At 44.8% G+C, this 24,438-nt stretch overlaps 1 protein-coding gene across 5 annotated transcripts in view; it reads left to right on the top strand.

The window, feature by feature from the left end:
• LOC131108537 (protein disulfide-isomerase TMX3-like) overlaps positions 1–24,438 on the top strand; it is a 137,744-nt gene that overhangs the window by 10,417 nt on the left and 102,889 nt on the right. For 3 of the 5 annotated variants that reach the window (XR_009120479.1, XR_009120477.1, XR_009120478.1), the window contains exons 13-16: positions 216–272; positions 3,552–3,681; positions 4,752–4,820; positions 22,547–22,601. Coding sequence is in view for 1 of the 5 variants with exons in the window: in XM_058059557.1 (XP_057915540.1) it covers positions 216–272; positions 3,552–3,681; positions 4,752–4,820; positions 7,237–7,485 (505 nt within the window). In the remaining 4 variants the exon portion in view is untranslated. Of the gene's footprint in view, positions 1–215; positions 273–3,551; positions 3,682–4,751; positions 4,821–7,236; positions 8,641–22,546; positions 22,602–24,438 lie in introns of those variants that run through there. The other 2 variants (XM_058059557.1, XR_009120480.1) reach the window with 2 other exon arrangements.

Below are 24,438 nucleotides of genomic sequence, written 5' to 3'. Positions count from 1 at the left end.
ATGTGACTCATTCACCAGAAATGCTTTATTAAACCCAGACTTAAACGACGACTTGAGTCCTTCCTACCTGAGCTACCCACAATGCAATGATTATATCCCAAATCCCTCTCTTACGGAAAACTTTGTTTGCATTCCACCGAGACAGGAAGTTTACTCGACTGTCTTTTTGTGTACTTAAGCTTCAACACTTAATTAATGCTGCCTTTTGTCCACAGGGACTTCCAGTTTGGACACATGGACGGGAACGACTACATCAACAGCCTCATCATGGGGTAAGCCCCGCCTCTTCGCTCACTTCCTGTGTCGCTTTGTCTCACACGGAGATGGAATATTGTGGTCACGTTATGCTGCTAAAGCTATGAAATGTTATGCTAGGTGATGCTATGCTATGGGTGAAGAAGAACATCAGTCGTACTCAGTGTTTACAACTCCAAGGATAAAAGGTTGTCATTGGCCTCTCCTGTGTTTTTTTTTTTTTTTTTCCCCCCCGTTCCCCCTCGAGCACGCCGCTCAGTTTTCCAGGACTGACATTTTTGGATGCAGCGGCACAGGCTTTAATTGCCCTCCTTTTGAGGGATGAAATCCTGGCCTGTCAATGTCCGCTAATCCTCTCCCTCAGGAGGGCCGGGGAAATAAATCTGATGGCTTTTTATCCCGCGTTCTGTCATCACAGCGATTACTGTGTCCTGGCAGCAGTCTGTCTGGCATCAGGCTGCCACCACTTTCACCCCGAGCGCGATACACACACACACACACACATGCCGGCATTTAACCCTTAAATATGCTTCCCCGCTCACCAGGTACGCATTTAGGTTAGTTTGTGCTTGAAATCACTCGGCGTATTTTCCGTTATGTTCACTTTATTAGTTGTAAAGGTGACCATAGGGGTGTTATTTCATCCCCAGAGGGCTCTAATGATGTTAAAACATAATTTAGAAGGCATTCCCGTTCTGCTTGACAGTACAGCCAAGAGTATGTGCTGATTTCTGGCTCTCTTAAATGATTCAGTCACTTTTCAAATCATTAAGCCTCACCGTCTCCTGGCACCGTTGCCGTAATTAGCATTTATATGAGATGAGAATTGATCTTAATACACACTCGCCAGCCACAACGGTGGGCGCACCTGCACAATAATGAGAAGCAACAGCGGCGTGGCGTTAAGAATTCTACCCCTACAACGTGTTTGGCATTTTTTTTTTATATTGGAAACGGTTGTTGTGGCTGGTGAGTTATTCACCCCCCCTCCCCCCCACACACACACACACTTGGGTTCCGTCAACTTTTGAAGTTTTATTTTTAATCGTTAGACTGTGTGACTCGAAGCCATTTAGGGTATATGACTGTTCATTGTTCTCCCCTCTGTGTGAGGTGAAAAAGCTAATCCATATTTATTTAAAATGGGGGCCATCTGTTGGAGGCAGCACATCAGGTGGAATGCCCGTGTGTGTGTGTACGTACGCACGCCTGACTGCACACCTCAGCTGGTCAGCGCGGCGAGCCCTTGATGACTCCGTGCGGGTCAGCGGGGGCAGTGATGGATGTGCGCAGTTGGTTGCCAGTTGGAGTATCACCGCGGGGATGCACAACGGCACGACTGAGTGTGCGCGCTCGTGCGGGAGGACGGGTTGTCTGCGGCGCGGTTCCTCCTCGCTGCGAGAAAAGAGGGATTGCGTGTTTGCATGACCTTGTTATGTGGTGGAATTGTGTAATTCCTCTGCTGATTTGTCTAAGGAGGCAGCTTTAGAGTGCACGGAGGGTGTGTCTGCATCTTAAACCTCGTTTCCACAAAACCCTGCGGTTTGTTTTAGTGCAGTTTGCAAGGTTAAACACGGATATGCGTCTTGTGTATACAATACTGACTAAAAAGTTTGGGGGAAATTTCCTGGACGAACCTAAAATGTGGCTGCACGGTGAAAAGTGGATAGCATGCATGCCTCACAGGTAGGAGACCCGAGTTCGATTCCACCCTCGGCCAGCTCTGTGTGGAGTTTGCATGTTCTCCGGGGACTCCAGTTTCAAATTCTCCATAGGTATGAATGTGAGTGTGAATGGTTGTTTGTCTATATGTGCCCTGTGATTGGCTGGCCACCAGTCCAGGGTGCACCCCGCCTCTCGCCCCGAAGACGGCTGGGATAGGCTCCAGCACCACCGCGACCCTCGTGAGGATAAGCGGTAGAAAACGAATGTCGTCGTCCAAATCAAGCATAAAAAATCCTAAATGAAGTAAAATACAAATACAGTGTAAGCCATTAAGACCACCAACCTGTGAATGTCATGTTCCACATTGGCCACTAGGTGTCAGTAATTGCCCGGTGAAGCACCAGACTTCAACAACCGGGTTTTATTGCAGGTTTATATTACCTCACAGCAGGCACTATATTCATGCATTCATTCATTCATTTTCTGCTGCTTATCCTCACCAGGGTCGCGGGGGTGCTGGAGCCTATCCCACCTGGACTGGTGGCCAGCCAATCACAGGGCACATATAGACAAACAACCATTCACACTCCTATTCATACCTATGGACAATTTGAAGTTGCTAATTAACCTAGCATGTTTTTGGAATGTGGGAGGAAACCATGGAAACTCCATGCAAACTCCACACACAGATTGGGATTGAACTCGGGTCTACTAGATGTCTGCGCGCTAACCACTCGACCCCCGTGCAGCCCCTAGTTTGATACAAAAAAGGGAAAAGTATACTGCGGAGTACCCGGAGAAAACCCACGCATGCACGGGGAGAACATGCAAACTCCACACAGAGATGGCCGAGGGTGGAATTGAACTCGGGTCTCCTAGCTGTGAGGCATGCGCGCTAGCCACTTGACCTATTATGCTAATTTTTCGACCCTTTGTATTGAGTTGCGGTCTCCTTTTTAAAGCAGCTACACACAGCTTTTTAGATTTTCCAGAATCTGCACCTATTCCAGCTGTATTTCCTTTATATTTATGCTTCCTGCCAAAATGGTCTCTTTTAATTTATGCCACCCACGGCCCGCCTCCAGGCACTCCCACTACTCAGCGATTGGTCATATGCCCCAAGTGCTTCCCAAGGAACAGTTGTACCGCCTTTTGAAACCCATCCCAAACTTTCAGGGCTCACTTCCAAATTTGCAAACCCCATTATCGGAAATGTTGGCATGGTTTAACACGAGAATGCAACATTGTAACTACGTTAAATGGCTTATTTTCCCAGGTTATGTCTACTATATTGGGTAGCATGAATGTAAAGGTGATGTCATATCTGTAATGTTAAAACACGTCGTTTTCTACGCCATAACTATGAAAATATGTAATTTATAAAGACTGAATCCTGTATGTACCACACTTCCTTCCTTTTTTTTTTTCCTGAAAGAATTCCCGTGAGACGAGTGAGGCTGCTTCTTACAAAGGCTTTGTTTATCACGCCATTGTGCTCTTCAATGTGGCAATTTGTTCCTGGAGAAACCACAATTTGTTCCTACCAAATGATGCCCTTTGATGATGGCGGTCCGAGGTGTTGAGCGGATTAAAAGCTGTGTTTTTTTTTTTTTTTGTCTATCTCCCCTCAGAGAGGTGACGGTGCCTTCGGTTATCATCCTCAACACATCCAACGAGCAGTACTTCCTGCCCAGCCAGCCCACAGAGACCACGGAGCAGCTGGTCCAGTTCATCAGCAGCGTTTTGAACGGTTCCGCGCAGGTCCAAATTCCCTCCTCCTCCTTTTCCTCATACCTCCATGTGTTTATGCATTCAGCTCAGCTCCTGGTATTTACCAGCGTCATCACACCAGTAGTTTTATTAATCAAGAACGTTGCCTCGCATTTCTAATAGGTAGCTGCCGCAATCTCCTTTTTTGCATGTTTTGATTTTACATCGCCATCCTTCCTGAGTAGATTATCCCCAAATAATTCAAACGGCGAGATTAGTACACCGCTATGTATTGTAATCCGCGTGTCGCCACATGTACCCAATCCCCTGCGCTATTTTTTTTTTTGCCTCTCATAACAAACAAACGCACGGTCAGGCATGTAAACAGTGGAAACCTCATGCGGTGTCTTGAAGGCCTGGAAAGTCTTGAGACGTCTGAAGGGTCTGAAAGATAACGTGGTGGTCAACAGCAGCCTGCGGCAGCCATCTTTGTGTCTAATTTTGCTGCATGTGTGGCCTGAGAGTCCACCTGCTGAAGCATAAACCACGGCGTAGTTAGCAGAATCATCGCCGACAGGAAGCCAGGCCTCATTGGCAGTTTTTTTATGACGGTTATGAAGTGTTTTTTTTTTTTTTTCTCTCTCCCGGTGCATAGTGGGGATTCTTGTGTTTTTGTTTTTATCTTGGCGCCCAACTGGCTGCTTGCCATTCCAGGATCTGATGCAATTACACGCGGCGAGCAAGCCCACCCGGCACACTTTCGCGGCATAAACAGATCCCAAGCAGGCTCTCTCTAACTACCCGGCTAACAAACTCGTCTGAGCGCGCTAATTGGCCCATCCTGGTGAGTGGGACAGCCTGCTCAGGTGAAGCTTTTCAATCACCGAGCGCAAACTCCGGCTTTAAGGCTTCTAAAGAGCACCTCAATGTTAATTGTGTTCTTTTCTAAACACGCCGATAATTGTCCTCTTTACGCAAGTGCCGAGTCGTCCTCGAGTAATTGCGACAAATGGCTGACGGCGAGCGGCGGCGGCGTAAAATTAGCATATAAACTGTTTCCTCCACTGCGACTCCATTAAAGTGACGTACGTGTGTGTGTGTGTGTGTCTTTCTCGCTGCAGGCGCACGGGGGTGACGGCTTCATTCAGAGGATCAAGCGTGTGGCGTTCGACGCCAGATCCACCGTTATGGTAAGTCGAGCTCACTCGGTGCGGTATTAGACGGGATTCCGACAAAGAGATGCAAGGTTTCATCTTTTCGACATATTCATTTACGGGGGGGGGGCATCTCAATACATTGATTCCAGGAGGACCAATTAAAGGCTCTGGGTTTGCAGTACAGGAGTTTACACTATAATCATTATTATTTTATATAGCAATATACACTTTATTACATGTTTTCTTGATATACTTGACAGATTTTATTGTGTGTGTATATATATATATATTTATAAATTTATTATTTATAAATAAAATATTTTATAAATATTTCATATACTATCTCAGGGGTGGGAAAATATTTTGACTTGTTTTATATTATAATATATATATTAAATATTATATATTTTAAAACGCACACTATTTTATGCTTATAATTTTCCTTAAATTATTTGTCTAATTTTATCTGTAGAAGTGTTATACTATCAGCTGTATGTTCTAGTGTCCCTTTTATTAGGAGCAATTTAAACATCAGACCATATCAAATTATGTAATTTAATTTAATTTTATTTTATTTTTATTTATTTTTTTACTAAATAAGACATGCGACTTGCAAGTCATGTTGCCAGTTTGTATGCTAAAAGTTGAAATACTTTGAAAGCAACTGGCGGGCATGTGGCCCCCGGACCGTAGTTTGCACACCCATGTGCTATCTGATACTATACATATATGTGTATATATATGTTTATCTGTAATAGTTCCAGAACAAGGTAAGGTTGTGAAATGATGCACGCTATTATTATTACGCGCTATTGCCTTAAACGGTTACTATTAAGTATGACACTTCCTGTGGTATTTTTTTTAATTTTATTTTATTTGAAGATGCTTACAAGTCATAATTGAGGCCATCGCATTATTCGTATCAAAAGATTTGAGTGTATGCAGTACATTCGTTCACTTCCTGTATTCCGTATGTGATTATTAATACCTAGAAAAGTGATGAGTCATGTCACATTGTCGTGTCAGTGCGACATATCTTCCTAAGCATGACAACATTTTCCTCGTATTGTTTGCTGTAAATCCATCAAGGGCGAGCATCCCTGCGCTCATCGGTTAAATCGCAAACATTTGTACGCCTGCCAAGAATAAAGATGGCGCCATTTTTATTTTCATCAGTGACGTTTTAGTGCCCTCGAAGCACATTTCTGAGTGAATACAACGCGCGGCGTTCAGTACACGTTTGAGCGCCATCACCTGTACCTTTTGGTGGCTCCACCCCCACAGAAAAATGTAAAGTTGATTTGCAAGGAGGTACTGTAGGGGGTGGAGCCACTACTCCTGTACTCATGTTATTTTGCTATTATGCTATATCATCCTGTAGTTACTTTTGTGGTTAGGGTAGTTGTTAGATTGCAGTACTTGAGGGACGCTGGTATCGACCGCGTTGTCGCACATCACGCCGCAGTGAGCTGCTCCGACAGAAGTGGAACAAATGTCCCCGATGCGTTCACTTCCCCCTCTGGGAGATAAACAAGTTTCACAGGACCGCATGCAGCAGGAGAATATGCAAGGCAAGCAGTAAACGTGCGGAGAGGATGTGGAGATGGTGTAACGGGGGGGGGGGGGGGGGCAGGTGGGTGTCACTTCCACCCGCTTCCCTCCTTATTCTTTTGGGGGAATGTGTGTGGACTTACCACGGCTACGACAGGAATGCTAACACATCTGGCGTGGAATTTTCAGCCTCTTTTCCGAAAGTCTCCGAAAGAGGGAAAACAATGCAACATTTGGAGGGATTGTATCCTAACATGTCGCCCCCCCCCCCCGTCCCCTGCTTATCTCGCTAACATGGTGACATGGCGGGAATGCGGCGCAGATAAAAAGAGCCCCCCCCCGTGGAGATCTAACTGCACACCTTGACAGCCGCCGCATCACAGCCTCGCTGTGTTAGCGTAGCACGCCCATCTCTGTCACATCTGGCAACGCTGGCAGTTAACATCGCTGTTCCCGTGGCGATGACTGGAGCGGCGGCGGCGGGGGGGTGGGGGGTATTTCTCTTGTCAGCTTGGCCCGTGATTTAAGACTCTCTCCTTGCTTCCTTCCTGTCTCTGTTGGTCTATATTAGCGCGTGCTAACTTATTAGCCGCAGGGAGCTTTTAAAGAAGAATTAGATACACGCTCTTGACGTTTATTGCCGCCACTGCGGGGACGCCGTGGCCATGTGGTTAAGGATACGGCCTGCTGCTGAAGAGTCGCGGGCTTTATTCCTCAGCCGAGCGAACCTCGTGCGGGTTTTTTTTGCGTAGATTTCCCAACAGGAAGTTTGGCACCATCCCGTTTTTCTCAAAGGTCCAGGTGAACGTAACTCTCTTCCTCTTGCCCCGCCTCTATCCAACAATCCCTTCCCAACCCCCCCGCCCCCATCCTACTCTTTTCTTTTTGCACCTGTTAGTCGGTGTTCCGCAGCTCTCCGCTACTGGGCTGCTTCCTATTCGGGCTCCCGCTGGGCGTCATCAGCCTCATGTGCTACGGCATCTGCACAGCCGAGACGGACGACGGCTCCGACGACTTCAAGCGGGAGGGCCTCACGGACGAGGAGGAGGAGGAAGATGATGATGAGGATGAGAGGGAGGAGACGGGCGGGCTGGAGGGCCCGGACGATGAAGCGGAGAAGGACCCCGAAGAGAAGAAAACGGATTAACGCTGGGGATGGATGGATGGATGGCGGATGATGGGCCGAGTCGGCTGCGGTTGGCGTGGGACTCCAAGACTCATCCATGACGCATCATCTGTGGCGATGGTCTTAGTTTTCCATCTCACTCACTTACCCCCCCCCCACACTTCCAAGCCTTTCTCCCGTATTTCTGAATCTTTATTTAAAACGGCCTTCACCACAAAAACACCGGAGTCTGGGACCCAAACCCCCTCGACGAACCAGATCTCGGTTTTCCTGCTCTAGCCTCCCGTAGAACACAAGTCAATGTTGCCTTCAAACGTGTCGGTTAATCATCCAAACGTGAAAGTGCCCGAAACGGAAACGCTGCCATAAATGAGTTGCGCTTTTTTTTTAGTTTTCCATGTTGTTGCACGGGAATGTTTCCTTTTTCAGGGGGGTTCCAAGTGGTCCTCGGTTTATGGCTCCCATTTAATGAATTAAAAACATCACATTGATAACACGCTGGCTGAGGAATGTGTGCCGCATCATTATGCCTCCCAAGCGGCAGTGCGCCAAAGAAAAGGAAAGCCATCATTATGGTAATGGGAATAGAAATGAACATGGTTTAAAAAAAAAAAAAAAACCCTCTGGGGTCCTTTTTTTTAATTTAATACACGTTGAAGCCCTGACGGGACGAAAAGTCTACTCCCAAAACTATTTTTAACAATTAGTTTTTCCTACTTTTTTTGGCTTAGACCTGTCAATCAACTTGACTTCTATTATTTTAACCCTATAAATACCCATTTTATTCAATGATGTCACATACACAATGATGTTTGGCAGCTGGGCCTCTGGTTGGCCTCCAAAAAATCTGAAATTTTAATTTTCTGATTTTTCAGATTTTTTCATAACTCAAAATCCTTCCAAATAATAATTGACCCGCATAAACAAAAATGTTCTTGGAGACCCCGGAGGGTTAAAATCGATGAGATATTAGCCGCCCTTTCGGTCCGAACTGCTCAACTACCAGAACCATAAATGATTATGAATGCTACAGGGTCATGGATTCTATGCGCTGTTACGAGGGACTATTTCAAGATTCATTTTATTCTTGTATTTCATATCTTCCTACTGTTCCAACATGTTATGTTTGTGTACGTGTGTACAGTGTGAGTGACTTAGGAGGCTAATTTAGCCATGCGACTGACTTGCATCGCCGCCTGGCAACGGAACTGGTTAGCTTCCGTTGCCAGGCGGCGTTGCAAGTCAGTGGGGCCACCTATTTGTGTGAGCACACATCATATATGCTTTTAACATAAATCTCCCATCAGTCCGTGTTGGGTCCCCCCCCCCCTCCAAGTCACGCTACATGCATGCTAAAGCTAAAGTCTTCATTTAGCTCGGCCAACCTCTTAATTTGATTACCGTGTGTGCCAATACTTTGTGAGACGTTTTTTTTGCATTCAAACAGGGAATCTTGAGTGTGACACATGGCAGCATATCATAGCATCCCCAGATGCCATATAAAATGTGCCCCCTTGTGGTTGTGAGCGGGACGACTGTATGACATAGGAGTGTTTTCTTCTCATCCCAGACGTTTTTGGGTTAAAGAAACAACAATTCCAGGTATGTTTTGAATGCAACTTGTCTTTATATGTAAGCAAATAAGCACAAAACATCATTTGAACCATTTTAGCTCCACTTATTATTATATTATGAAAAATGAATCCGGTTTAGTTGATCTCGCTTATCCCGAATTGACTGCGCTTCCAAACGGGGGGGGCATCTTATTACTACTGTGAAGCAAAACCCTCGCTTTTTGCCTTGTGGTCTTTGTAGTTTTGCCACGCCTCCTCTTCACATTGGACCGAAATAAAGATTGTTCCCTTTTTTTCTTGGTGAATGAACCTTTTATTTTTTTTGGGGGGGGTCTCAGCAATTTTGATAAATCCTTTTAAAACTTAAAAAAAAAAGTAGTAATAATTTCTAGATGTTGCGCCTTTTCTGCTGGTGACTTTCTTCAGCTTTCTAATTGGCCAATTCCACAATGGTGGAATGTCCATGTGTTTTGACATTGAGCGTGATGCCATTGGGGTTGCCATGGCAACAGACATGCGCTCTATTTACCGATACTGTTTAAAAAAAAAAAAAAAAAGCTAACTTTTTGCCTGAGTGGATGATTGGGTGCATGCGATCCATCTGTCAAATAATTCCACACGCGGACGTCTCAGTCTGTTTCCTGTGTTATGGACCCTCGTTTTCTGGCTATTTTTGGCGCTTGTCAGTCACCGTGGATGCTGCCGCATGCATGTCGCCGCCGCCGTTTCCTTCTGCTCTCCTTTTCTTTTTTTTTTTTTGAAAACATTTTCTTCCTGCCTTCTGCGAGCGAATACATCCTCTGCTTTTATCGCGTCTTTTTTTTTTTGAGGTCACGCGGCAAAGTCTTCAAAGAGCACTTACATCCTCGTAAAAAAAAAAAAAAAAAACCCGCGCGAGGCGGACAAGGATGCAATTCAAACGGCGCTTTGAAGCACCGTGGAATGGCTAGCCAGCGTCGCGGCAAGCTGTAATTTGTGCCATGGTTTTTTTTTTTTTTACGTTGTTATTGTATTATGCGTTGTAGTTGGCACTCGTGCTAACTAGCTTATCTTGTGATGCTTTTATCTGCTGTTTTTAGCCATTAGGCTTTATTTGAAATGGAGTAGCCATTGAAAAACTGAATATTTATCTAGGCTGGGTGATCTGGACCAAAACTCGTATTTTGGTTGATTATCGAGTATCCTGATATTTTTTTTGTTTAGAAAAAATTGTAAAAAATCTTACACAACAAAAGCTGAATTTTAGTTTAGTAATTTTTTGGAATGTTCCAGAGACGCAGTTAGGCTAGCTAACATCAACAACCAAGTAACTAGCTTTATTAGCTTTTATCAACGGTAGTGGCTCTTGGTTAGCTGTTTAACAGCCATTAGCCGTTAGCTTTGATGAAGCTAAGTGACAGTAGTGATGGAAACAAATTGCTCAGATGATGACTATTGTTAGCACATCAACGTTTACCGTAGCTCACAATGAAACGAGCTTCTTCTGTCTTGCTAGCCACCTTAATTTTTTAAGTTTAGTAAGATTTTTTTGAATGTTCCCGGGCCGCAATTAGGCTAGCTAACATCAACAACCAAGTAACTAGCTTTATTAGCTTTTATCAACGGTAGTGGCTCTTGGCTAGCTGTTTAACAGCCATTAGTCGTTAGCTTTGATGAAGCTAAGTGACAGTAGTAATGGAAACAAATTGCTCAGATGATGACTGTTGCTAGCACATCAATGTTTACCGTAGCTCACGATGAAACGAGCTTCTTCTGCTTTGCTAGCCACCTTAATTTTTTAAGTTTTTTAAGTTTAGTAATATTTTTTTGAATGTTCCCGGGCCGCAATTAGGCTAGCTAACATCAACAACCAAGTAACTAGCTTTATTAGCTTTTATCAACGGTAGTGGCTCTTGGTTAGCTGTTTAACAGCCATTAGCCGTTAGCTTTGATTAAGCTAAGTGACAGTAGTAATGGAAACAAATTGCTCAGATGATGACTATTGCTAGCACATCAACGTTTACCGTAGCTTACGATGAAACGAGCTTGCTAGCCACCTTTATTAACCGTTTGCTAAAGCCGCTAGCGACCTTTCGTTGCTATTTCCAGTTGATTCGTAGCAGTTGTTGTTTTTTTAAGAATGTATCAAGCATACAATTAGCGTTTTATCCGCTGTAGGCTCGAATTGCTATTATTAGCCAACATCTTTGATCAAAGCTTAACCACACAAAACAAAAAGTACTGCGGTCGATTTTAATGTTGCACAAATTCTTTGCGGTATAAGTTTACAAATACAACTCAGCAAAAGAATAACAATGATGGCAGCCTGCCCGGCATTACGCGTGTCACCTCACAAGTGCGTGGTAAGCATTTCCCTCCGCGGAGACAATCTGGCTCTCAACCGCAGCCTAATGATGTTGCCGGGGTCGTCATCATATTCCGAACATAACCGTCATCCCCTCAGGGCTCGGCCGGTTGAGGCTTCCACTACCTGAGACTCGCTCTTTTGCTAATGTTGTCTCTGCAACTGTTGCCCGGGGCGATTTCCGTCACGCGACCTGATTTATTCTAAGCGCTTATAAAAATAAATAAAAAAAAATCAGGTCTTGCTAGGGCAAGGAAACCGGTCCGGTGTTGTGTGCGGAAGAGGGCCTGAGTTTAATCCTGTCCTCGGTCGCCTCACTGGCGCAGATGTGCCGGGATGTGCCGTGACTCCCCCCCACCACCTCCCACCCGCTGGGTGCACAGCTTACTTCCAAGCACCCTGGGTGACGGCAGCCAGCTGGGAATTAACTACGCTCCACTCTATTTACATATACACGCACTAATGTACACACTCTGCGTGCACGGGAAAAACACTTTTAAGCCCTAAAAACGATACGACAGAACAGCTGAGTTTTATACTCTTAAACGTAAGTGGGATTTATCCAACTTAAACGCTTAGGGTCTTGAACCTTTTTAAAGAACATTTCCCCCGACCTTATCCCTGCACCATTAGCATTGGCAAGGCGAGAACTGCCTTTGCTAGCTCGTGAAATGCTCATGGAAATGCGTGTGATGTCGTGCTTTTGCCCGTGCACGTCACTTGCGTTCGATTGATTAGTCACATTTTTTCGTAAATGCGAACAACCACATAAAAAAATCTGAACTGCGCAGTGTGAACGTAGCCTATGAAGCTATAACTGCGCTTGCTGGCTAGCAACTTTTACAATCTGATGCTAGCTATCAGCAAATATTTCCACAAAAAGCTTTCTTCACCTGGAAGTCGTTAGCTAGGCATTAGCTTCCAAAAAACGCAACTACTTGTTCTTAACTGTGATGGCTAGCTAGCAACCTGTACGATCAGATGCTAGCTATCGGCAAATTTTTTCCACATAAAGCTTTCATCACCTGGAAGTCGTTAGCTAGGCATTAGCTTCCAAAAACCGCAACTACTTGTTCTTAACTCTGATTGCTAGCTAGCAACCTGTACTATCTGATGCTAGCTATCAGCAAATATTTCCACAAAAAGCTTTCATCACCTGGAAGTCGTTAGCTAGGCATTAGCTTCCAAAAACCGCAACTACTTGTTCTTAACTGCGATGGCTAGCTAGCAACCTGTACGACCAGATGCTAGCTATCAGCAAATATTTCCACAAAAAGCTTTCATCACCTGGAAGTTGTTAGCTAGGCATTAGCTTCCAAAAACCGCAACTACTTGTTCTTAACTGCGATTGCTAGCTAGCAACCTGTACGACCAGATGCTAGCTATCGGCAAATATTTCCACAAAAAGCTTTCATCACCTGGAAGTCGTTAGCTAGGCATTAGCTTCCAAAAACCGCAACTACTTGGTCTTAACTGCGATTGCTAGCTAGCAACCTGTACGATCTGATGCTAGCTATCAGCAAATATTTCCACAAAAAGCTTTCTTCACCTGGAAGTCGTTAGCTAGGCATTAGCTTCCAAAAACCGCAACTACTTGTTCTTAACTGCGATTGCTAGCTAGCAACCTGTACGATCCGATGCTAGCTATCGGCAAATATTTCCGCAAAAAGCTTTCATCACCTGGAAGTTGTTAGCTAGGCAATAGCTTCTATCAACCGCAACTACTTGTTCTTAACTGCGATTGCTAGCTAGCTAGGCATTAGCTTCTATCAACCGCAACTACTTGTTCTTAACTGCGATTGCTAGCTAGCAACCTGTGCGATCAGATGCTAGCTATCAGCAAATATTTCCACGAAAAGCTTTCATCACCTGGAACTCGTTAGCTCGGCATTAGCTTCCATCAACCGCAACTGCTACTTCTTCTTTAACTGCGATTGCTAGCTAGCAACCTGTACTAACTATTGGTAGCTATCGGCTAAACTAATGTAAACTAAGACGCACAAAATGTGCGCGGGCCATAGGCAATTACAATTTTAGACTTTGATATGGACCAGTTAAAAATGGATGACGGGCCGTAGTTTGGACACCCCTAAATTATCAACTGTGACTCTTAGGATGTTTTAACTGCAATTGCTTGCCAGAAGCTTATACAAACGTATCCTAGCTATCAGCAAATATTTCCACGAAAAGTATTCATCACCTGGAAGTCGTTAGCTAGGCATTAGCTTCCAAAAATCGCAACTACTTGTTCTTAACTGCGATTGCTAGCTAGCAACCTGTACTAACTATTGGTAGCTATCGGCTAAACTAATGTAAACTAAGAAGTACAAACCAATTTGGTAATTAGAATTTCAGACTTTGATATGGACCAGTTAAAAATGGATGACGGGCCGCAGTTTGGACACCCCTGCATTAGAGCTTATCAACTGTGTGACTCTTAGGATGTTTTAACTGCAATTGCTAGCCAGAAGCTTGTACAAACGTATGCTAGCTATTAGCAGGTACGTAATTGTAAGTACTCTGTAGCCTCTATCAAGACCATAGTTCGGCGTTCGGTTTTATGTGCTCTAACGGCAGTTGCTACTGTTTGGTTCGGCCCATTTTCCAGAGCGGAAACCACCCCAGGGTCGTTAATCCGACTGTGAAATGGCTACCTTCGCCAAATTTAGAGTTAATACAAGCAATGACGACGTCGGCATTTGCGAGAACGGTCAGCCACCTAGCCTAGCGAGATCCGTTATTGGTCTGATCTGCTTTCAACCAATCCCGGCTAGGTGGCCCCGACGTCTCAGCCATGAATCAGGAAGGTTTCACCTCTCCTGGTGTGCATTTCTCTGAGGAAAAGCGCAGCAGTCACACCAGGCAGTGCCCCCGCGGGGTGTATCACCGCCCTCGGTCAGCGCTCAGGTTGCTATGTTTACAATCTATCCAATTGGAAGTGTTTTTTTTTTTTCCCCCCAGCGTCCCCCTGAAAGCTTTTTAATTGCTTCCATTGTCACCGTCACCTCTAGACCATGTTGTGTTTTTCTCCTGCAAGTACACTGTAATCATGGAACAATCATAATTAGGAAAACATTGTTTGAGAGCATAAAAAAAGAGCATATTTATCTTAAGATACGTGCATGTTGCCAATGGGTGGCTTAAGTGTGGATTTAGACCAAGCAAGGCTGGCTGGGTGGGTGGGGGAGCCTATTGTTTGTGTTTAGCCCCTGTGGGCTCTCTCATAATATAAACCTTATCGCTTGTCACCAAACAAAAAGCCTTGCTGCGCTCGATAGACAACACTGGTTGCTCATTTTAAGACATGCCAATCAAGTACTTATTGTTGCCTACACGGTTCTTATTTTGTAGTATTACTTGTCCGGTACATGACATTCTGGATGTATACTCCGTTTTGGAGAGAACTTCGACTGGCCCTCCCACTTCTGACACTAGTGGTCATGAACGAACGGGTCAAACGAACTGTTTTATTTTAGGTCACCGTCCCTAAAATACCCGTTCAGTCCGTTCTGTTTTTTATTTTTTTGATTGGCAGGAGAGTCAGTTGATCGTTCCTTTTGCAGGGCGGGACTATCTCCGTTCTTATCCTATCGTTCCGCCTCGCTCTGTGGGTGGGGTGGGGTTAGCCGACTCAGAAAGACCGAGGCTGTGTTCGAATCCGCATACTAACTACTACATACTTCCATGCCCATACTATCCACACCCCATACTGAATACCCAATCCATCAGACACTAGCGTTTACACTACATTGTACTACATGATGACCCATAATGCATTGCTGATTTCACTTTAGCTCTAAACTCTTTAAATACATGGTCATGTTAATGGTTGAATTTCATTTGAACATGCATTAGAATACAATTGAATGCATCACATAATCAGTTCACAGTTCCACATGTCCAAAAGGAGTAGGAAGAAGCAAAGCTTATTAAATCCTACCCCCTTCATCTGGTACTTTTACAATAAGTAACTGTTACATTTGTTCACTTCCTGCTTTCCTAATTTAGTATAGGTTTATCTTTATCACTTTATTGAGATTTTTTTTAAAATCAGGCGAGAAAGTGGCCGTTTAGATCCCGAGTGTGCCATTTATTTGTCCAAATACCAACCGTTTACAATTTTGTTCAGACGAATTCGGCAAAATTTGAGCTAGCCGAAGTGAGCAACGCACTTCGGGTTATTTTCACAAAAATAAAACACCTTACTTTTCTCATAAAAAAAAAAAACATAGTGATAAAGCACTGCTTTTACTTTGAAAACAAGAAGCGAACTAACTCGCAATATATCCTGCTTGACACCGCCGTTTGGTCCATCCTGCTGCTCAGTGTTCGTTTTTTTTTTTCCGCGGTGACGTCATGTCACGTCCGGGAACTTCTCGCATACTCAGAAATCGCATACTTGCAGTGTAGACACACTGCATACTCAAAGAGTTAGTATGAGTACTAGGTAAGTATGCGGTTTCGAACACAGCCCGAGAAATTGACTGACACTGTCTGTGAATTCGTTCATTCCGTTCACAAAAAAATAACTATTTTTTTTTTTGACCAGTTCGTTCATGAACTCCACTAGTAATCACTTGTAGTTGCGCTATTGAGTCGGAACGAACTTGAACGGACTGACTCGACATGCTAACGACCAATTGATCGAAATGAACGGTTTTGTCCACTACTATCTGACCCCACATGTCGCAGTTTTAGTAAAAAAAAAAAATGCCTCAACCTGAAAAACTTGTAGTCCGGTATTATAATTTAAACAAACCCAACCCCATCAATGTAAAATATCAGTAGACATTGACAGTATGTTACATCATCAACATACAGTATAGCTAGCACCAGGACTTTAATGAAGAAAACCTTCACGTGCGACGCGGAGGCACCTTGCCGGATCGCAGCCTGCCAAAGCCAATCACAGACTGAATTTGTCACACCGTGGCAGCCTTCCATGCTCCGCTTTGTACCTGTCAGCTTCATGACAGGAAAGAGAAAGATGTCAGCCAATTTGAAGGGCGAGAAACATCACATTATACGAGGTGTGTCGGAAAAGTTCCAGGACCGGTGTGACAAAACAAATATTTCAAGTCCAATCCCTGAAGTCATCACCCTGGAGCCTAACACACCTTCCTCATGAACTCTAGGGAAGATTCATGTGGTGGGTTGGGGTTGGGTTAAACCATTATTTCTGTAATCGATTAATCTAGAAAATAGTTTTTCGATGCATTGATTAATCCCTGAAAGCCCTGATTAGTTCCTGAAAACATAAACCACAAACACATGCACAGTTTAATAAAAATATATATTTCTAAATGATCTGCTCATATCAATAAAGTATAATAACATGAATACTACTACTACTACTACTACTACTAATAATAATAATAATAATAACAATAATAATAGAAATACTAACTATAGCGTGTATTTGAGGAGTGTGTGTCTGTCAGTTTAGACTCACTGAAACTGAAACGCCGCCATGTTTTGATTCTGAGTAGTGGTGTTGCGTTCACGAACGAACGGGTCAAAAGAACTAGTTCTTTTTTGCAAACCGCCCACAAAATATCCGTTCAGTCCGTATTTAAGTACTTTGATCATTCAGGTTTACAGTGTGGGTTTTCTTCTGGTACTCCGGTTTTACTCCCACATTCCAAAAACATGCTAGGTTGCTAACATGCTAATTAGCGACTCCAAATTGTCCATAGGTATGAATATGAGTGTGAATGGTTGTTTGTCTATATGTGCCCTGTGATTGGCTGGCAACCAGTCCTGGGTGTATACCCCGCCTCTCGCCCGAAGACAGCTGGGATAGGCTCCAGCACCCCCGCGACCCTCGTGAGGAAAAGCGGTAGAAAATGAATGAATGAATGAATATTAGTTAAAAGTACTCAAAATGTGTTAGCATGCTAGCATATCAATGTTAGCATGCTAACATAATTATACTAACATTTCTAGCATTTTCAGGGATAGGATCTTTACAAACACTTTGCGCTATTATGCTAGGTGTTAGCATGCTAGCATGTCAATGTTAGCATGCTAACATAATTATACTAACATTTCTAGCATTTTCAGGGATAGGATCTTTACAAACACTTTGCGCTATTATGCTAGGTGTGAGCATGCTAATGCTTGCATGTTAGCATTCTAACATAATTATACTAACATTTTGCATTATGCATTATGTGGTGTTAGTGATGATTGGTTAGCGCGAAGGCCTCACAGCTAGGAGACCTGAGTTCAATTCCACCCTCGGCCATCTCTGTGTGGAGTTTGCATGTTCTCCCCGTGCTTGCGTGGGTTCTCTCCGGGTACTCCGGTTTCTTCCCACATTCCAAAAACATGCTAGGTTAAATAGCGACTCCAAATTGTCCATAGGTATGAATGTGAGTGTGAATGGTTGTTTGTCTATATGTGCCCTGTGATTGGCTGGCTGGCGACCAGTCCAGGGTGTACCCCACCTCTTGCCTGAAGACATCTGGGATAGGCTCCAGCACCCCCGCGACCCTCGTGAGGTAAAGCGATAGAAAATGAATAAATAATTCTGTCGATGTATTTTTTGTGTCGATGTAATCCCAGCCCTAGTCTTCACCTCCAACTGGGGCAAGACTCCATGGCCTCCTTGAGAAGATCCATGACATGGAAGTACAAGTCTGGTGATACTTGTTGAGGCATGGATACGTACAGGAAACTGAGTCTTGTGTGTCACGGTGACATTTAGCTGAAGTTGCATTTGAAGGCGACAGTGACTCATCGGCCGCCAAAAGCTTTTTTTGATGGCGCCGTGTCAAAAAAAAAAGCTGAAGTTCATGATTGAAGCGGCATCCTGAAGTCAGGATGTCTCAATATGAACCGCTACTCCCGAATTGTAAAAAAAAAAAAAAAACCCAGACATGTGTGTGTCGGTGAGAGATAAACAACCACCGCGTCTGGAGTGTCTGAAGCAACCGTAATGAAGACGCATTGTCTTGGCGAACAGTCGGTCCGCCCACGCCGCGTTTCATTGAGATCCCAAACAGCACATGATCACAAGGTTCCCGCCGTGTTATCTCGATAATGACTCTTTGGTGTGACGCCAATCATGGCAGGGACACGCACACTATTAGTCTTTCACACACAAACACACACACAGGACATTAGCGGAGTGCTACTTATTTTTGTGTTGCCTCTGCAGGACTTTTGTTGGCGGGACTGCAGCGGCGCCGCCGCATCGCTCGCCGGACCAAATGGAGCTGCGAGCTGTGAAATCACTCACTGCGTGTAATAATGAGCTATCTCACATCGTTTTTTTTTTTTTTTTTTCCTCGCAATAAAAAGGGCTGAAATAAGAAGAGGCTGAATGTGGCGACGCGGTGCTAAATGAGAGATGCTGCAATAGTCGGGGCAGGGAGCGCTGAACTTCCTCATTCTTTTCACATTCGTTTTTTAGGAGTGCTCACTGAAGACGGTTGTAGTCGAACTCTGTCTTTTTTTGGGGGGGGGGTGGTATACATTAATAGTTTTGTTGTCAGGACTAGGAATGGCATCGTATCATTCTGAGAGATCTTAGGTGTTGTAGGTGGAGTCTGGGTGAGAACCCCCCCCCCCCCCCCCAACCCCACCCCCCCCAGTTGACCAGTTGAGAGACATAGTCTCTCCAACATGTCCTGGGTCTTCCCCCGGCCATAGGACTTAAACTCCCTTAAACTCCTCCACTTGGGACAGGGTCTCTACCCTGACCCAAAGATGGCTTTACACCAGGGGTGGGCAAACTTTTTGACTTGTGGGCCCCGTTCAGTTGAAGTGGCTTGGGGCATCTAGTCCGGATTTCTCCTGGACGCCTCCCTGGTGTTGTGTTCCGGGCATGCCCAGCCTGGAAAAGGCCCCGGGGCAGACCTAGGACACGCTGGAGAGGATTAGGTCTCACAGCTGGACTTGGGAACACCTTGGTGTCCTCCTGGTGGAGCTGGAGAAGGTGGCCGGGGCCCAGGAAGTTTGGGTTTCCCTACTTAGACTGCTGCCCCCGCGACCCGGACCCGGGTAAGCGGAGGAAATTGGATGGATGAATGGTTAACGTGGGGGGCCAGAATATATATTTAACACACACTATTTTATGCTTATAATTCTATTTTTTAATAATTATAATAATAATTCAATTAAACAGTCCGCATTGAATTATTTGTCTAATTTTATCTGTAAAAGTGCTATGCTATCAGCTATACGTTCTGATGTCCCTTTTTTCGGGAGCACTTCAAATTCAGACCACATCAAATTCCGAAATTACATTTTACAGTTTTAATTAATCAATTAATTAATACATTAATTAATTAATTTATTTATTTTACTGAATAAGACATCCGACTTGCAAGCCGTGTTGCCAGCTTGTATGTTAAAAGTTGAAATACTTCGAAAGCAACTGGCGGGCCGCATTCAAACGTTTGGTGGACCGCTTGTGGCCCCCGGGCCGTAGTTTGCCCACCCCTTTACATTACACCCTTTTCCGAGCTGATTCTCATCCCAGTTGCTTCACATTGAGAGCTGAGAGGTCACAGTCACGATGAAGCTAGCGGAATCACATCAATCTCTAAATTGGGTGGTCCGTTATTCCCGGAGTACTCCCTACAGCATTCCTTGTGTATTAGCCACCGTCTACTGTAGTCTTTGGCAGTCCCACATGCCACAGTTTGAGACCTTTTTTTGGCTAGTCGTGACATTTTGGAATGCGTCCCCAATTGGAAAAGGATAAAAACGGAGGTCTTGAACAACCCAGGAGCGTCATACCAAAATCATCAAAGATGATTCCCGCTTAAAAGAGACTTGCCTGCAGCAGAATGTCCGACGAGCGGTGAAGTACGACGGCTAGCAGACGCCGTTAACCCCGCTGCGTTCATTCATCGGAGGAATACGAATATGATGATCTATAATCCGTGATCCGGTCCGTTCTTAGTCTTGACACATCACTTTGTGATTTGTGCGGTTGGTGTCAAAGTCAATGAGTGCTGGAGGGGGGGGGGGGGGGGGGCGGGGGGGGAGCCATTTTCCAAATGCAAGTTATTGCCTATTTTCTGCTCCTCTGCTGAGAATATAAGCAATGAATAAAACATTTGCGACACAGCATATATATTGGATTTAAATATTACTGCATGAATATGCCTCCGATCGCTCTTGAGATTTCTTTTTTTTTTTTTCATTTCTCCCTTTTTTTTTTGCTCATTATTCCGTAATCACTGGCCGTTATCACATTTTAACCGACTCCCCCCACACCATTCGGGCCCCCCCTTTCCACTGCTATCTGCAAAAAAAAGGTTGAATTGGAATTGTGACCGTGGTGGAGTCCGCAGACGGAGCTTCAGGAGAGATAAATCCGTGTGATGCAAACCAGGAGGAAGTCAATGAACGCAAATGTGAGCCGCTAACTCTTGGAATTTTGGGACTTCCAGGTCGGGGTGGGTTGGGATGGGATAGGAGAAGACACAGTTTTTCAGTCTATTTATGTGGACACCAACCCCAGTGGCTTTCTCCCACAGTTGGATGCCATGCCTTTTTCATGAGGCTACCCCCCCCCCTCCCATTGCCCCCCCCGCCCCCCCCACTACTATCTGCAAAAAAGGTTGAGTCCGCAGACGGAGCTTCAGGAGAGATAAATCCGTGTGATGCAAACCAGGAGGAAGTCAATGAACGCAAATGCGAGCCGTTAACTCTTGGAATTTTGGGACTGTTGGGAATTTTGGGAAGGTTGGGGTGGGATGGGATAGGAGAAGACACAGTTTTTCAGTCTATCTATGTGGACACCAACCCCAGTGGCTTTCTCCCACAGTTGGATGCCATGCCTTTTTCATGAGGACCCCCGCCCCCCCTGCCCCACAACCCCCCTACTACCTCTTGATGATGAAAATGAATAACCCACATCTGGGGGGGGGGGGGTCGCAGGCTGTTATGTGCAAACAGATTGTCACCTCCTTTTGAAACGGATATTTATTTTCGCCGCGAGGCCCGGAAAAACGACCGCAGGACACGAGCGCTTCTTTTCCGTATGAAAGTGATCCTTGAAAGGCGAGATACGAGCTAATTCACCAAAGAGAACCGTGGAAGAGAACGTCTTGCCCGGAGCAAAGCCGGACTCCCGCTGCGAGAGACGTGCGGGCAAAAGACCGAATGAAATTTGAAAGTAGCTCGCATATTTATTTGCAAGCAAGCTAGGCGACATTTGATTACATTCACTGCTAACCATTGATTAGCACGTGGATCTATAAGAGGTTTGATGGCGCCGGGGGCTCCCTGCGGAGGAGCCGGCGTAGGTCAGACTAAAGCTCCCCCGAAAAGGTCGACGCATTGATGGGGGACTTGATGGACTGGAAATGTCACATAAGGTCGCGTCGCACACTTGACGACGCCTACAAGCATAAAAATGGAGTCTAACCTCGTCTTTCAAGACATCGGTTTTTGTATGATTGGTTTTTTTTTTTCGATAAATGGTTGCAAAATTAAGGACACTATTTTCGCACACCGTTTTCGGCAAACTTTTGTGGGTTTTTCAAAAATCAATATGCTTATATACAGTTTATATAAATTGTCCGATAATTGGTACTGATGATTATCAGCCTGATATTGGTATCAGATTTTTTCCCCCGATTTTGAAAAAACGATATTAGGAAAAATTCTGTATACAACACATACTGTATATATGTTATGTCGATACGTTACACATATCGGTAGCGGCTAATATCGCAAAAATCAGCAAATATTCAGCAAAAAAAATCCCAATATCGGACATCCCTAATTTTCAAGCACAATAAAAAATATTATATTATTATTCTTATACATGATTTATTATTATACATGATTATACATGATTTTGTATAAACTGTCCGATAATCTGTACTGATGATTATCAGCCTGATATCGGTATCAGATTTTTTCCCCGATCCTGAAAAAACGATATTAGGAAAAATTCTGTATACAACACATACTGTATATGTGTTTATGTCGATACGTTACACATATCGGTAGCGGCTAATATCGCAAAAATCAGCAAATATTCAGCAAATATTCAGCAAAAAAAATCCCTATATCGGACATCCCTAATTTTCAAGCACAATAACAGCAAATTGAGCTAAGATAATATATTTTTTTTAATATTTGGACTTGTTTATGGACACTGTGATGATGTGATGTCTTAATATATATTGGTCCCTAGGTGAGACACACAAGCACCAGATGTCCGCCAACAAGATTCTTCAATAAATGAAAAGGTAAAAGTAATATTAAATTGTCATTTATCCATCACTATTTTTGCATTGTTTTCTGCATGTAAAATGTTTAATTATCTCTATAAAGTGTATTTTTTTGTAAATATTATTGGATGCCTGGCATAGATTAATTGGATTCCTACATAAGTGTCAGATTTCATCAAGAAATGAATAACGCAATTACCATAGAAGTGTAATTTCATACATTCATTTTCTACCGCTTATCCTCACGAGGGTCGCAGGGGGTGCTGGAGCCTATCCCAGCTGTCTTGGGGCATGAGGCAGGGTACACCCTGGACTGGTGGCCAGCCAATCACAGGGCACATATAGACAAACAACCATTCACACTCACATTCATACCTATGGACAATTTGGAGTCGCTAATAAACCTAGCATGTTTTTGGAATGGAAGAAAAAAACATGGAAACTTCATGCAAACTCCACACAGAGGTTGGGATTGAACTCCGGTCTACTAGATGTCTGCACGCTAACCACTCGACCACCATGCAGCCCCTAGTTTGATCCAAAAAAGGGTAAAAGTATGCATGTGAAACAGAGCGCCAGTGGCTCAGGTGTTGTTGTGGGAAGAGATAACAGGTGATTATGGATACATCGACGACCCCGACGCCGCCCGGGCCGCCACTCGTCCCCGGCTCCGCTTGCATCATCGATCGCTGCCACCGAGAGCCTCCTTGCGCTCATTAGCGGCATTACTCACGGGGGGGGGGGGGCTCCCGCTCCAATTGGCCGGCAGGCTGATTCGCTGGTTGGTTGTCTTTTTCAGGCCAAGTCGCGGATTTGTGGGAAGCACGACGGAGCGTCGTGGTGGAAATTAGAGGGTCAAACTGTGGAGTCTTCGCCTGAAAAACAAATAACAACCCAGCTAATTTAGCTAACTTATTCTCCTCCATATTTACTCGTATTTATTTCCACTCTAAACTTGGCTCGGATCAGATTCCAAATCCTCTTTTCCCGGGAGTCGGTACTGTCATTGGCTTCAATCGTAAGAAAAGAATCATGGTGGTCAGTAGTCGACGGTGCGTTTAGGGCCATAATTGCTGCGGCTTACGGATGACTAATCACAGTAGAGGCTAATTACATTCATTTTAATGACCAGGCAATTAAAGGGGAAGGCTACGTTGACAGTAAATGCTACCAACAAACTAGCCAGGCTAGCTTCTGTTTACATTACATTTACTGTTACTGTTCCTGATTACATAACGTTCTGTCTTTGCACGTTCCAAGAGCTAGCTTCTGTAGCCGGGGGTCGGACCGCCAAGGTTACCCGCTCTGGCCGCCACCCAACTCACTGTGCCCCCGACCCTTTTGTGGGGACCCATGTAACCTCTTCAGGCTGTGCCCGGACAGGCCCCATAGGTATAGGCCCCTCTTCCAGGCCTGGCTCCAGAAGGGGGCCCCGGTGACCAGTGTTTGTGCAATATCGGACCGTCAAGGTTTCCCGCTCTGGCCGCCACCGAACTCACTCTGCCCCCGACCCTTTTGGGGGGGGGGGGGTATCCATGTCACCTCTTCGGGCTGGGCCCCATAGATATAGGCCTCTCTTCTAGGCCTGGCTCCAGAAGGGGGCCCCGGTGACCAGTGTCCGGGCAATATCAGACCGCCAAGGTTTCCCGATCCGGCTTCCACCCAACTCACTGTGCCCCCGACCCTTTTTGGGGGGGACCCATGTAATCTCTTCGGGCTGTGCCCGGCCGGGCCCCATAGGTATAGGCCCCTCTTCCAGGCCTGGCTCCAGAAGGGGGCCTGTGTCCAGGCAAGGGAAGACCTGGTCCAAAGTTTGATCTCATCATAAGGGTCATTTTGAGCTACTCTTTGTCGG

Source organism: Doryrhamphus excisus, chromosome 21, assembly GCF_030265055.1.
Source record: "Doryrhamphus excisus isolate RoL2022-K1 chromosome 21, RoL_Dexc_1.0, whole genome shotgun sequence".
Classification (NCBI taxonomy): Eukaryota; Metazoa; Chordata; class Actinopteri; order Syngnathiformes; family Syngnathidae; genus Doryrhamphus; species Doryrhamphus excisus.
The sequence above is the reverse complement of the archived record's forward strand: the minus strand, read 5'-3'. Positions and strand labels throughout refer to the sequence as shown.